General features: G+C 46.8%; 1 protein-coding gene across 1 annotated transcript; it reads right to left on the minus strand.

Moving 5' to 3' along the window:
* Positions 1–3,205: 3,205 nt before the first annotated feature.
* On the minus strand, positions 3,206–12,753 carry LOC309524860 (zinc-binding protein A33-like). The gene is made up of 6 exons (XM_082210005.1): positions 12,214–12,753; positions 10,123–10,218; positions 7,449–7,682; positions 6,346–6,368; positions 5,341–5,702; positions 3,206–4,661 (listed from the first exon to the last, which is right to left on the minus strand). Exons 1-6 carry the CDS (start codon positions 12,637–12,639, stop codon positions 4,138–4,140), a joined length of 1,665 nt encoding a protein of 554 aa, XP_082066131.1. The 5' UTR covers positions 12,640–12,753; the 3' UTR covers positions 3,206–4,137.
* Positions 12,754–13,060: the final 307 nt, after the last annotated feature.

Consider the following 13,060-nt stretch of genomic DNA (forward strand, 5'->3'; position numbering starts at 1 on the left):
TAACTAAGGTCCAGTGAACCCCTTTTTCCCCCTTTTTTGGTAAAAGATTTTAATTTCACAGTTTGGCAGTTTAAGAAATTTTACTGGTGGATAAAGAGCTAATTTTGGGAGCTGATGTGCCACCCCCCCCCGGACCCGGGAGTGCTCCGTGAGAAAGCCTGTTGATGAGGTACTGAAGAGTTTGACAGCTGTCAAATTGGCTGTCAAGATGGAAAAAGAGAACTTTGTTTCTGTTGCTCCTGCTGGTTATAATTGTTACAATTTTCTTACAATTTGTTGAAAACAAAGAAGAGCTGTTACAAACTAACTCGATTTTTGGATTCGAACTGGAAGGATTATCAAGGAACCAAAATCCCTCTAGAGGGGGTTTTGGGACATTACAAGAATGGCTGGAGGAGGGAAAATTCAGGCTGAACTGGACAGAGTTTTTGTTCTCTTGGGAAAGTTACAAGGCCAAATTGATGTTTTGGCTACAAATGTTACAACTCTGGACTTAACAGTAAATAACATTATTGAATTTGATAAGGATTTGAATCAGGAAGTCTATTCAACAGGACAAAAAGAGAAACTTGAGAGCTTTGAGAATTTGGAGAAGGAGATATATGTTGTCCCTGAAGAAAAGGATGGAGGAGCTCTAATTTTGCAGATGACAAAGGAGAGCTTGAGGCCAGACATGATGGCAACAAAGGAAAATAAAAATTTGATGTGGAAAATCTGGCCTGAACTGGAGATTGAAAAATGGAGAGATCTCCTTATGTGGAGATCCGAAGACCTAAGGATTACAAACTTGCTTAAGGTGGAAGTTGGAGCTTTGGGGACATTTGGACTTGAAAGAAGTAAGAAACAAGATTTGGGCTCCACTTTTAAGTATGGAGGTCTGGCTGGAAGAAACATAGATCCCGTTGGGCCAGAGCTTCTCCGAGATTTGGTATTCAATATTAAGGACTATCAAAAAAACCGGCAGAGAGGAATTGAGAGAGAATTAAGAGCCTCGGATGTGAGATCTCCAGGCTGATAGTAGATTAAGACATTTACTGGGGACTGAAACCGGGAAAGGGGGGGTGGAGTTTGGGAATCCAAAGGGTACATAATTATAATTTGTTTTGTTTTTATTTTGTTTTGTTAATTGTATGAAAATTGGGAAATTCGTGGAAGGGAATTTGGATTGACTTTAGAAAAAATGTTTTAAGAATGAGTATTGATGTATAAGTATTGATGTTTAAGTTTGGATAAGGTAATATTGGTTTTTTTAAAATGAACTAAATTAAATGAAAATAAGGTTAGCAAAAATAAATTGAGGAAATGGATGAAAGAGAAAAAGTAAAAGAATAATATGTTAAATTAAATTATTAAGTTAAAGTTGAGAAATAAGTAATAAGAATTTGCTGAGCTAATAATTTGAATTGGAATACAAGAAGGGAAGGTGTGAGGAGGTCTGAGAAATAAGTTAAAAGAAATAAGCAACTGAAACTTTATGTGTTTTTAATTGTTTTTAAGTTTTACATTTTTGTATGTTTGTTATATTTTTTCTTTTTTCTCTCTCTTTTTGTGGTTGTTTATTTTTGTTTTTGTTTCATTATAGAAAATGCTAATAAATATATATTAAAAAAGAAAAGAAAAAGAAGGTACTTTCTATCATATGTGGTGGGAATGTAGAGAAGTTTTAAAAAACTGGGAAATGATATATAATGAATTGAAAAAATGTTCAAAATGACATTTGTAAAAAAAAAAAAGAAGCATTTTTGTTAGGGATTGTAGGACAAGACCTGCCAAGAAAAATAAAAAACTTATTTATGTATGCTACAACAGCAGCAAGAGTCTTGTTAGCACAAAGATGGAAGAGAGATCCCCGTGCCCCACTGTAATGGTTCTAGGGGTTACTCGTGCGTAAATCGGCGCCACCCCTGGCTGGGTTGCCTGAGTGAACCTTTTCTGTCCGGACAGCCTCTCACCCGTGGCTGTCTCAATCGCTGGCAGAATCCGTCAGTGGGCGTTTCTTGAACTTCTTCCAGCAAAGAAGCTCTTTGACGCCTAGTCTCCACCTACTCTCCCTGCGCAGAAGCCTTCTGTGCAGGGAGGGTGTGGGCATCGGAGGACCCGTGCTCTCCCCACTGGTCTCCGGCGAGGAGTCATGGAGCCTCCTCTCAGATTCCCCCATCTGCCCCCCTTCTCCACTGGTGCTACGCTGATTTCCTTCCCCAGAAGATGGGCTGCTTCTCTCCCTCCCGGGACGCTCTCCGGAATCCCTCTGGAGCCCTCCCTCTCCCCCTGGCTCCGATGGCAGTTCCCTGACACCCACACAGAATACAGAACACATACAACACACATAGGCCTACCACCACTGCCCACCCACCCCTACCTCATGTCAATCACCCCCTCCCCACTAGAGTGTTGGACTAGGACCGGGGAGGCAGTCCTGCCTCCTGAAGCTGAATGAGTGATGGAGGATGGAGCTGAACCGCATATCCTCTCCAAACATTTATCCGATGAAAACAGGGACATTCTATTCAAGAACAACTGAAGCTTTCAGGAAGCCGGTTGTCATCAATTTGGGGAGAGAAATGCCTGGGATTGCTTTTCAGAACTGTTTTATCGCAGGGTTGGGAGAGCTGCGGCCCCCTCCAGCTACATACTGTTTCTCAAAAGTAATTTCAGGCATTTCTACGGATTGACAGGAGATTTGGGGTTGCTATGCACCAGGGAACATGCTTATTGATCTGACAGAAGCACTGGCGGTAATTGAAACAGCTGAATGTGCATCCAAATAGAAAAATGTCCCAGGAAACTTAAGAGCATCAAATTAAAGAGACTGTAGGAAGTGGCAATTCCCCAGAGTAGCTCATGTTTGTTGCTATTGATAAAGGTAACAGCTAAGTGGAGAAATGCAAGAATAAGGAATGCAGCTACCACACAGTTAAAACAGTATATTCAAAGTGTGCACAATTTGGAGAGGGGGAGAGCCACACAAATTAATATTACTTTTCATAAGGGTGACTAATATTTTTTGGCATAAATGAATGTAGATCCAGGTGTCAGACACAGGGGTGAAGCCAAACCGCTGTGTTATCAGCCCCGCAGCAAGCTCCCTGGGGCGCAAGCCTAGGCAGTATCTATGTAGGTCTTGGGCTGCGCAGATGACATACGTTCCCTCTCGCCTTCACTGATGTGGTCCAAAGGAAAGAAAAGCAAGTCCTTGCAGTTATACGTGAATTTTATTTATATTTATTATTGTCGTTATTATTCAGCATTACCTGACATTTTCATGAGGTAAAATTAAAATTCCTGGGTTTTCCAAAAGCAGTTTGTATGCTTCTTCATCAAACTTACAAGGCTAAATGTTGTCCGATCACAAAAAAAATTAGCAGATTTGAATTCCTCACAGCCAAAAATGTATTATTACGACCGCTTGCAGAAGAAATTTGCAGAAATTAAGCTTTGCCCCTTAAAATGACATGCCCTAAACTATGTAATGTTGATTCATTCTGACTCGTTTGAGGAGAAATTAGACGGTGTTGCCTCGCAGTGCATGTTACCTCGCTCTTTCCAGCACAGTTGCTTTATTGCCCAAAGTCTGATCTTCTGAGGAAGCGGGGTTTGTTTCTCCTTTTATTAATAATTTTTTATAAAGCTTTTTATTGGTGTTCCATTTAATACAAGCAAACAAAATACAGTAAAATTCAATAATCATTTACCCACATTCTTTCCCCACACTGCTGAGCATTGACTTCCTTCCCTCCCTTCAACAGGTTTTCTTATGTCAGTTACTTTTCCAGAGTTTCTTATTGTATCCAATCCTATCTACATCGTAAGATTTATTTCAGCCCTGCCAGAGTCTTCAGATTTCTACAGTTATTATTTATGTACTCCATAAATTTACTCCAATCTTTTTGGAATTTTGCTTCCTCCTGATTTCGGATTCTACAGGTCAGTTTTGCTAGTTCCGCATAATCAACCATCTCCTCTATTGTTGGTAATTCTGGTACTTTCCATTTTGGGGCTAACAAAGTTCTGGCAGCAGTCGTAGCATACATAAATAACCTTTGAAGCAGGGTTTGTTTATCGAGGGCTCCAGATCCACAGCCTGAGTTTGGTGGTTCTGCGATGGCATCCCAAAGTTGCTGGAAGCTCTCCAGCAACTCAGAGCTCCAGGTCCCACACAGATAGCGGGTGGCTGCCCTGGGTGCTGAGGAAAGGAAGCAGTTCCTCGTGGAAGGACACTTGGAAGGTGTAGAGGTGATTCATGCTGCTGCTGTTATAGAACGAGAGCTGGCCCCCTTCAAAGTCCAGGTAGACCCCCACTTTATCCATCCTCCCGCAGACCGAGAGCAGGGTCCGCGGCTCGCTCAGGGCTCGGTACTCTCCAGCCCGCAACTCGATGGCCCACACGCCTTCCTTGGGCCGGAAGTTCAGGCGCTTCTTGCGTTTCACCGACTTCTTGGCCGCCCCGATCACCCAGCCCGCGCTGTCCCCGACACGCACCTCCCAGTAGTACCGGCCCGTGGTGAAGCCCTTCCGGCCCACCACGCAAGGGCTCGAGGTGAAGCGCTCAGGTTTCCGTCGCCAGAAGCGTCGCCCCGGGCTGAACTTGACCCCGGTGGCTTCCTCCACAAGGACCAGGCTGGGATGAGCGGAATTGCAGTCCAAAGTGATGCACGCAGGGACTGGGGGAGAAAAGGACAAGAGTGCTGGATTATTTTAATGTTTTTATTATATAATTATTATAATTATAATTACAATAGTAATTTATTTATATCCCTGCTCATCTGGCTGGGTTTCCCCAGCCACTCTGGGTGGCTCCCAACAAAATATTAAAAACACAATAAAACATCAAACATTAAAAACGTCCCTAAACAGGGCTGCCTTCAGATGTCTCATAAAAGTCAGATAGGTTTTTATTTCCTTGACATCTGATGGGAGGGCATTCCACAGGGAGGGCGCCACTACCGAGAAGGCCCTCTGCCTGGTTCCTGGTAACCTCACATCTCGCAGTGAGGGAACTGCCAGAAGGCCCTCAAAGCTGGACTTCAGTGTCTGGGCTGAACGATGGGGGTGGAGACGCTCCTTCAGACATACTGGGCTGAGGCTGTTTAGGGCTTTAAAGGTCAATTGTTGTTGTTGTTGTTTGCAGGTCCCCGAATCACACATCGGGGGGTTGCTCACATGAGCAATCGAACACGTGGAGGCCTACTAAAACCTATTCCTGTTCACCGTATCCTGACTAATGAGCCTGAACTTCCAGATAACAGGAAGGCAGAGCATAATATAGCTGCCTCTTTGGGATTTTCAAATACACTTGACCTGAAAGCCCCATTTCCCAGAATGCAGCAGGAGAAACTTCACCTGGATGCACAGCACCCAAGAGCTCTTTCCAGGCGTAGAACTGCAGAGGGCCCTTAAACTCGCCCAGGTTCAAGTCCACAGGAACCACTCCATCTTCGTCTTCTTCCTCTGCAGCCATCTCTCGCACTCGCTCTTCTTCATATTCCTCCTCTTCTTCCTCCTCCTCTTCTTCCTCTTCCTCCTCTTCTTCTTCCTCCTCCTCCTCTTCCTCATACGCATCTCCCTCATCTCTCGCCAGCCCCTCATCGGTCTCATTCTCACACTCGTCTGTGTCTTCACTGCTGGCTCCCAAAATGTCTTCCGCCGCCTCAGCTTCGATTTCCTCTTCCTCATCAACCTGGGCTCCTTGCTCTGTGCGGACCCTGTGGGAGGTAATAATAATAATAATAAACAATAAATTTTGAAGGCCACCAGTTCTCCATCCTTGATCTCTATGCTGGCAAAAGCTTTGTGTGATTTCTGTAGCGGGAGTTAGAATCATAGAATCATAGAGTTGGAAGAGACCACAAGGGCCATCGAGTCCAACCCCCTGCCAAGCAGGAAACACCATCAGAGCCCTCCTGACATATGGTTGTCAAGCCTCTGCTTAAAGACCTCCAAAGTAGGAGACTCCACCACACTCCTTGGCACCAAATTCCACTGTCAAACAGCTCTTACTGTCAGGAAGTTCTTCCTAATGTTTAGGTGGAATCTTCTTTCTTGTAGTTTGGATCCATTGCTCCGTGTCCGCTTCTCTGGAGCAGCAGAAAACAACCTTTCTCCCTCCTCTATGTGACATCCTTTTATATATTTGAACATGGCTATCATATCATATCAGTTGTTTAAAGAAGGTGCAAGAGCAGCCCAGGCTGCTTCTTTTGTGGTTGCTTCTCTATAAACCAGCACATGCACATTTTATGGAGATTTATGTCTGCGGACCCATGCCCCATATCTTTTAAATCCCTAGTAATACCCCCAACCCTGCAATTGCTTATTATAAACAAGAAAGGGCATGGCATGACTCACCTCTCCAGCAACTCTTTTGCCTCCTAAGTGGGGAAAAAATTAGAAAGGAGTGAGGTGAAAGAAACATCTGAAAAGGACTCTTTCCTAAGGTGGTCCCTTTTTTTACTGACAGGGACCCCTGTGATTTTAATAATATATAAATATAGTTTTTTATTTATACCCCGCCCTCCCTGGCCAGGGCCGGGCTGAGGGCAGCTAACACTAAATATAAATTATGGTACAATAAAATGTAATAGAAAAAAACAAAAACAGTTAATTAAAATACGGCTTAAAAAATACAGCTTAAAATGCAGCCTCATTGTAGCAGTAGCCCATAAATCAAGACCATAAAGGGAGGAAACATCAGATATTCACCCGAGTGAAAATGTATATGCCAAATCCCATATAAGGGGTCAGAGTGAGTCTAAGCCGAAGGCCAGAAGGAACAGCTCCATCTTGCAGGCCCTGCAGAAAGATGTCAAATCCCGCAGGGCCCTGGTCTCTTGTGACAGAGAGTTCCACCAAGTTGGGGCCAGTGCTGAAAAGGCCTTGGCCCTAGTTGAGACCAATCTAACCTCCTTGAGGCTCGGGACCTCCAAAGTGTTGTTATTTGTGGACCTTAAGGTCCTCCGCGGGGCATACCAGGAGAGGCGGTCCCGTAGGTATGAGGGTCCTAGGCCGCATAGGGCTTTAAAAGTCAAAACCAGCACCTTAAAGCTGACCCTGTACTCCACCGGGAGCCAGTGCAGCTGGTAAAGCACTGGATTAATGTGATCCCACAGCAAGGACCCCATAAGGAGCCTCGCCGCGGCATTCTGCACCTGCTGGAGTTTCTGGGTCACCCTCAAGGGCAGCCCAGCATAGAGCAAATTACAGTAATCAAACCTGGAGGTGACCATCACATGGATCACTGTGGCCAGATCAGGGCGAGAAAGGTAAAAGATCCACTGCTTAATATGGGCTGCTTAAGGGCTACATCAACTATGTTTTTTAATAGAAAAACTCAGTAAACACACCCTGTGGGATAACCAGCCTCATATAACCAACATGCTTACATCTAATTAATGCATGAAGGGGTTAAGATCATAGAGTATGCTGTCCTGCCAGGCTTAGTTTACTCTCACCTTGAGGAAACTGATTTGGTCCTTGCATTCCAGTCCCGCCTGCACCCGGCAGAGGGTCTCCGACCAAGAGGCCACCTTCCAGTTCAGTTCCTTCAGCTTGGTTTCCATCTGGGCCAAGTTCTTCTCTCGCTGATTCTCCAGGGCCTCCTTTAAACCCAGCTCTCTGTCGCTCAGCAGCTGGTGCATCTTCACAAATTCCCCAGAGACGTGGTCAGACAAGGACTCGGAGCAGGTCTGGAAAGGGGAGAGGTGTGTCACTCGCACCCGAAGGCTTCTGCTCTGCTCGAATGGGATTGGTGAATGGGATTCTGCTCTCTCCCAATAACAGAACCTACCAATCCTCTAGAACAGCAGTTCTCAACCTGTGGGTCCCCAGATGTTGTTGGACTACAACTCCCATCCTCCCTGAGCTCTGGCCTTGCTAGCTAGGGGTGATGGGAGTTGTAGTTCAACAACATCTGGGGACCCACAGGTTGAGAAAGGCTGCTCTAGAACAACAGGGGTAGAGAACTTCCTCTACCCAAAGGGCACATTCCCTTCTGGGAAACTTCCAGAATATAGTAGGATGGTTTCTACACAGAGATCCCTCTTTCTCCTCCAGCCAGGTGAAGTAAGAAGCAGGAGCAGCGTTCAAGAGCATATTCCAGCCAGGCAAAAAGACCTATGGGGCAAAGAAGGGCTAGTGCAGGGTGTGTACGGGGTGGGGAAGAGTCCTAAGGGTGTGGGTGAGGTCACTCATGGCCCCCCAGGCCTGAGGTTCTCCATAGCCCTGCTCTAGAATCCACTTCTCCCTTAGACCCTCAACCTATTAATCAGATCTGCACACCCCTCTCTGATAAATCATTCATCCAGGCAATCAATTGTTAGCCTCATAAATCCATAATAATGGTCCCGCCAGGTCAAGATGGAGCGGTCCATGCTGTTTTCCAAGACTGGCCCATTTTCCCAAGAACGATATGAAAACAAGCAGCCTTTTTCCTGCTGCAAGCATAACCAATAATAATAATAATTTATAATAATAATAATTTTTTATTTATACCCTACCCATCTGGCAGGACTTCCCCAGCCACTCTGGGTGGCTCCCAACATAATAATAATAATAATAATAATAATAATAATAATAATAATAATAATGCGACAAAACATCGAACATTAAAAACTTCCCTAAACAGGGCTGACTTCAGATGTCTTCTAAAAGTCAGATAGTTGTTTATTTCCTTGATATCAGATGGGAGGGCGTTCCACAGGGCGGGCACCACTACCAAGAAGGCCCTCTGCCTGGTTCCCTGTAACTTGGTTTCTCGCAGCAAGGGAACCGCCAGAAGGCCCTCGGAGCTGGACCTCAGTGTCCGGGCTGAACGATGGGGGTGGAGACGCTCCTTCAGATATACTGGGCCGAGGCCATTTAGGGCTTTAAAGGTCAGCACCAACACTTTGAATTGTGTTCGGAAACATACTGGGAGCCAATGTAGGTCTTTCAGGACCGGTGTTATATGGTCTTGGCAGCCGTTCCCAGTCACCAGTCTAGCTGCCGCATTCTGGATTAGTTGTAGTTTCCGAGTCACCTTCAAAGGTAGCTTATTGATGGTCAGGGCTGGAGGCCATGATGGAGGTCTGTGAACATGGATTCCCACTGGACTTGTAATGCATAGAACCACTTAGGATGTGGTGGCTGGTCATCACAATGCGAGCGATCCACAACCCTTGCTCCACATTCCTGTGAGCCGCAGGATGGGTGGCACCCCAGAGCATTGTTTCTAAGCATTGCAGGCCAAGCTGAGATCATCCCAGCAGAGACTCCATCTCCTCAGAGTACTGCGGAAGAACGATGTCAATCAACATTTAATGATCTCCTTCTACCAGAACAATAGAAAGTGCCCTTTCATACTGTATTACAGTGTGGTACGTTGGTTTGACATCAACTGATAGGAAGTGCCTACAGAGGGTGGTGAATTCAGCACAAGATATTATGGGCTGTCCCGTGAATCCACTGGATGAAATAGCGGAAGAACATTGCGTCAGGAGAGTGAGGGAAATTCTCAGGGATGATTCACACCCTGGCCGGCACTTTCTTGATCTCCTGCCCTCAGGCAGAAGACATAGAAGCATGATTAGTCACACCAACAGGGTAAAGAACATCTTCTATCCGTGGGCTGTTAGGCTGCTGAATGAAAAGATCACAACAGGGCAACTGACTTTTGGGTTTGGTGGGTGTGCGTCAGTAAACGAGGGGAATTAATCTTGACTAAGAGAGCTGAGTGGGGGGGTGCTCGTGTTAGCTCACTGTATACAAGTTGTACAAGTGACAATAAAGTATTTCAATTTCAATCCTCACTTGTGCATGTGGTAACCTATAAAGAGAGGAGCAAAGAGTCTTCATTTAGCTGAATAGACTCAGCTGGCTCTCCTGTGTTGTGCTTCACAAAGAACGCGTGACCAGACACTTATCTTCTTCAGAGCAGTCTTACTATTCTCTGAGTGTGGAGCCGTCAGTAGTCTGAAGGTCATTGAAAATACTGAATGTTTAAATATCAGGTGTCGATTAACAGATGGTCAGACTAGAAGTACAGAGGCGGACCAGAAGATTACCAGGAAATGGATAGGCTCAGTTTGGCATCGCATAGCCTGGAAAGCCCAACTGCCCCATCATAAAACCCAACAATGCTGCCTGCACCTTCAGTTCTATAATGTTCTCCTGTTGGCGACACTGGCTCATCTTCAACCGCCTGAGACCTTCCTCCAGGGGCTCTAGAGATGCCTTCAGCTGGTCCTGGAGCAAAAGAGAAAACCCCCAATGCCATTTCAGATAGCATAGCATTCTTTCAAAGGGGACAGGGCTGAGTGGAGGAAATGTCATACGGACACATCACCCCTCTGAAGGTCTCCCCATATGAAGATGGTTTGTAGGAAAAGAATGCTTAGGCTTAGAGATGGACTGAAGAAGTGGAACCCTTATGCCTATTCACATATTTGGGAGCACCACAGCAGCCCTGGTTTTCCTAAAAGTGAGCTTCAAAAAAATACCTATCATTTAGAAATAAAGATGCAAAACTTTTCACTATGTGCAATAGCATTAGGAAAAACATGTTTGGAAGGCAGCTCAGGAAGGCTGGACAACCCTAAGTCCATTTATCTAGGACCTCTTCTAAATTTCTAAAATGACAGGAGCATCGTGATAGATGGGTACAATTGTTCTGTCCAAGTTGTTTCTTATAAAGCACTTCAGGACTGTTGCTATCTTGGGGTTGGATTTAATCACATACCGGCAAATTCGGTTTGCACAATTATAGTAGCTTGGAAGGTCTTGCACAACAAGCCCACCTCCCCACAAAACTGGACTTTTTGCGGTAAAGAAAGTGACAGGGAAATGCAGTGGAAAGTGTGGGGTAACACTTGCTGTGAAGCAACATCATCTAATCTCCCTACAAACCAACTGTATGAATGCCTATTATAATTCAGGGGAGAGGGGACATTCAGTTACTTTGGTTCAAGGGTGACTAATAATATGTCATCTTCCAGATGTTGCTGGAAGTCCTACTCCCATCATCCCTTAGAATTTGCCAGGCTGCCTGGGGGTGATGGGAACTAGAGTCCAGCAATATCTGGAGGACTTAAAGGTAAAGGTGAAGGCACCCCTGACCATTAGGTCCAGTCGTGGCCGACTCTGGGGTTGCGGCACTCATCTTACTTTATTGGCTGAGGGAGCCGGCGTACAGCTTCCGGGTCATGTGGCCAGCATGACTAAGCCGCTTCTGGCGAACCAGAGCAGTGCATGGAAACGCCATTTACCTTCCCACCAGAGTGGTACCTATTTATCTATGTGCACTTTGACGTGCTTTCAAACTGCTAGGTTGGCAGGAGCAGGGACCGAGCAACGGGAGCTCACCTGATCGTGGGGATTCGAACCGCCGACCTTCTGATGGGCAAGTCCTAGGCTCTGTGGTTTAACCCACAGTGCCACCCGCGATCTGGAGGACTTACTATAGAATAAGGCTCCACAGAGTGACTGAATGCAGGGGCGGAGGAAGGGGGTGCGTTGGGGGCAGGTCGTCCCGGGTGTCACTACTGAGGGGGGTGACAAAATGCCAGGTGGCACTCACTGCGGGGCCTGCAGTGCTCCTGAGCCACGCGTCTGCCCCAAACAGTCCACCTGCTGCCTCCTCCTCAGCTGTAGGGCGGCTGAGGGGGAGGAGGCAGGCAGACTCCTCGGAGGCCCCATAGAGCATCCTGCCCCGGCTTGCCCCACCCTACGGGCGGCTGGCCCCACCCCTCGGTGCAGGGCACACGCGCTGCCCCAGGCACCCAATCGGCTTGCTCCACCGCTGACTTAATGTCCACCCTAAATGCCAATTAAATTTTTAAAATGGCACCTCTGGGAAAAGTCCTTTCGTTGAAAGCCCTCTGACTTAGAAGGTCTGGAAACAGATTCCTAATACAGTGGATGCTCTGGTTGCGAACATGATCCGTGAGGGATGCACGTTCGCAACCCGTAGCGTCCGCAATCCACAATGGCACATCTGCGCACGCACGGGTTGCGATTCGGCATGTCTGCGCATGCGCAATCCATGATTTAGTGCTTCTGTACATGCGTGACCGCCAAAACCCGGAAGTAATCCGTTCCGGTACTTCTAGGTTTTGGCGGTCTGCAACCCCAAAAAACGCAACCTGAAGCGTCTGTAACCCGAGGTATGAGTGTACATGCATGGAGGCTGTTGTTGTGACTTAGCCTCCGGCCCATTGCTGAATAACAAACGGCCTCTCTCACCTGATAGGCCTGAACCGCGTTTTTGATGGGCAGGAAGTCGTGCCCACGATGCTGAGGCAAGTCGCGGCAGATCACGCAGACGGGCCCCTCATCCTGGCTGCAGAAGAGTTTGAGCGGCTCCTCGTGCTCCTCGCAGAAGTACCAGCCTCCAGTCCCGCCGACCTGGGGACCTTCGTCCAGCTTGAGAAGGCGGGCCTTCTCGGCCAGGCTGCAGAGGGCTCGGTTGATGGCCATGCGGCGCAAAGCAAATGGCCGCCGGCACTCGGGGCACAGCCCGCGCCTCTGGCCCTTGGGGATGCAGGGCTCCAAGCACGGGGCACAGAAGCTGTGGCCACACTCCAGCATGTGTGGGTCTCGGAAGATGGAGAGGCAGATGGGACACAGCAGGTCCTCAGTGAAGCTGGATACCTCTTTCACGGACGCCATGTTGAAAAGAGAGAGGCCGCCACAGCTACCACTTCTTCTTGGTATGGCCGGGCCTGTACCTATTGGCTTAGGGGACTTTGGTGGATTTTTCTCTCCACTGAGCCAAAATGTGTGGTTTTTTTTGATGATGATGGTGGTGGTGGTGATAATTTAAAATAAAAGAAGATGTGGAAAACTGGGTTACAATGTGTAGTTTCCCTGTATACAACCAGATATCCCCATATGTTCATTCGGAGGGGAAAGCTGCCTTAAAGCACTTCAAGACTGTTGCTAACTTGGGGTTAGATTTAATCACATACCAGCAAATTCAGTTTGCACAATTATAGCACATTGGAAGATCTTGCGCAACAAGCCCACCTCCCCACAAAATTGGACTTTTTGCGGTACGGAAAGTGACAGGGAAATGCACTGGAAAGTGTGG

This window comes from Podarcis vaucheri, assembly GCF_965113315.1.
Source record: "Podarcis vaucheri genome assembly, chromosome: 2".
Lineage (NCBI taxonomy): Eukaryota > Metazoa > Chordata > Lepidosauria > Squamata > Lacertidae > Podarcis > Podarcis vaucheri.

Excerpts from the sequence above, each read along its gene's own strand:
- LOC309524860 (XM_082210005.1), bottom strand. The coding sequence starts at position 12,639 with ATGGCGTCCGTGAAAGAGGTATCCAGCTTCACTGAGGACCTGCTGTGT. Across the intron at positions 5,703-6,345 it reads GCAAAAGAGTTGCTGGAGAG|GGTCCGCACAGAGCAAGGAG; the intron begins GTGAGTCATGCC and ends TACCTCCCACAG. Across the intron at positions 4,662-5,340 it reads CTTGGGTGCTGTGCATCCAG|TCCCTGCGTGCATCACTTTG; the intron begins GTGAAGTTTCTC and ends TTTCTCCCCCAG.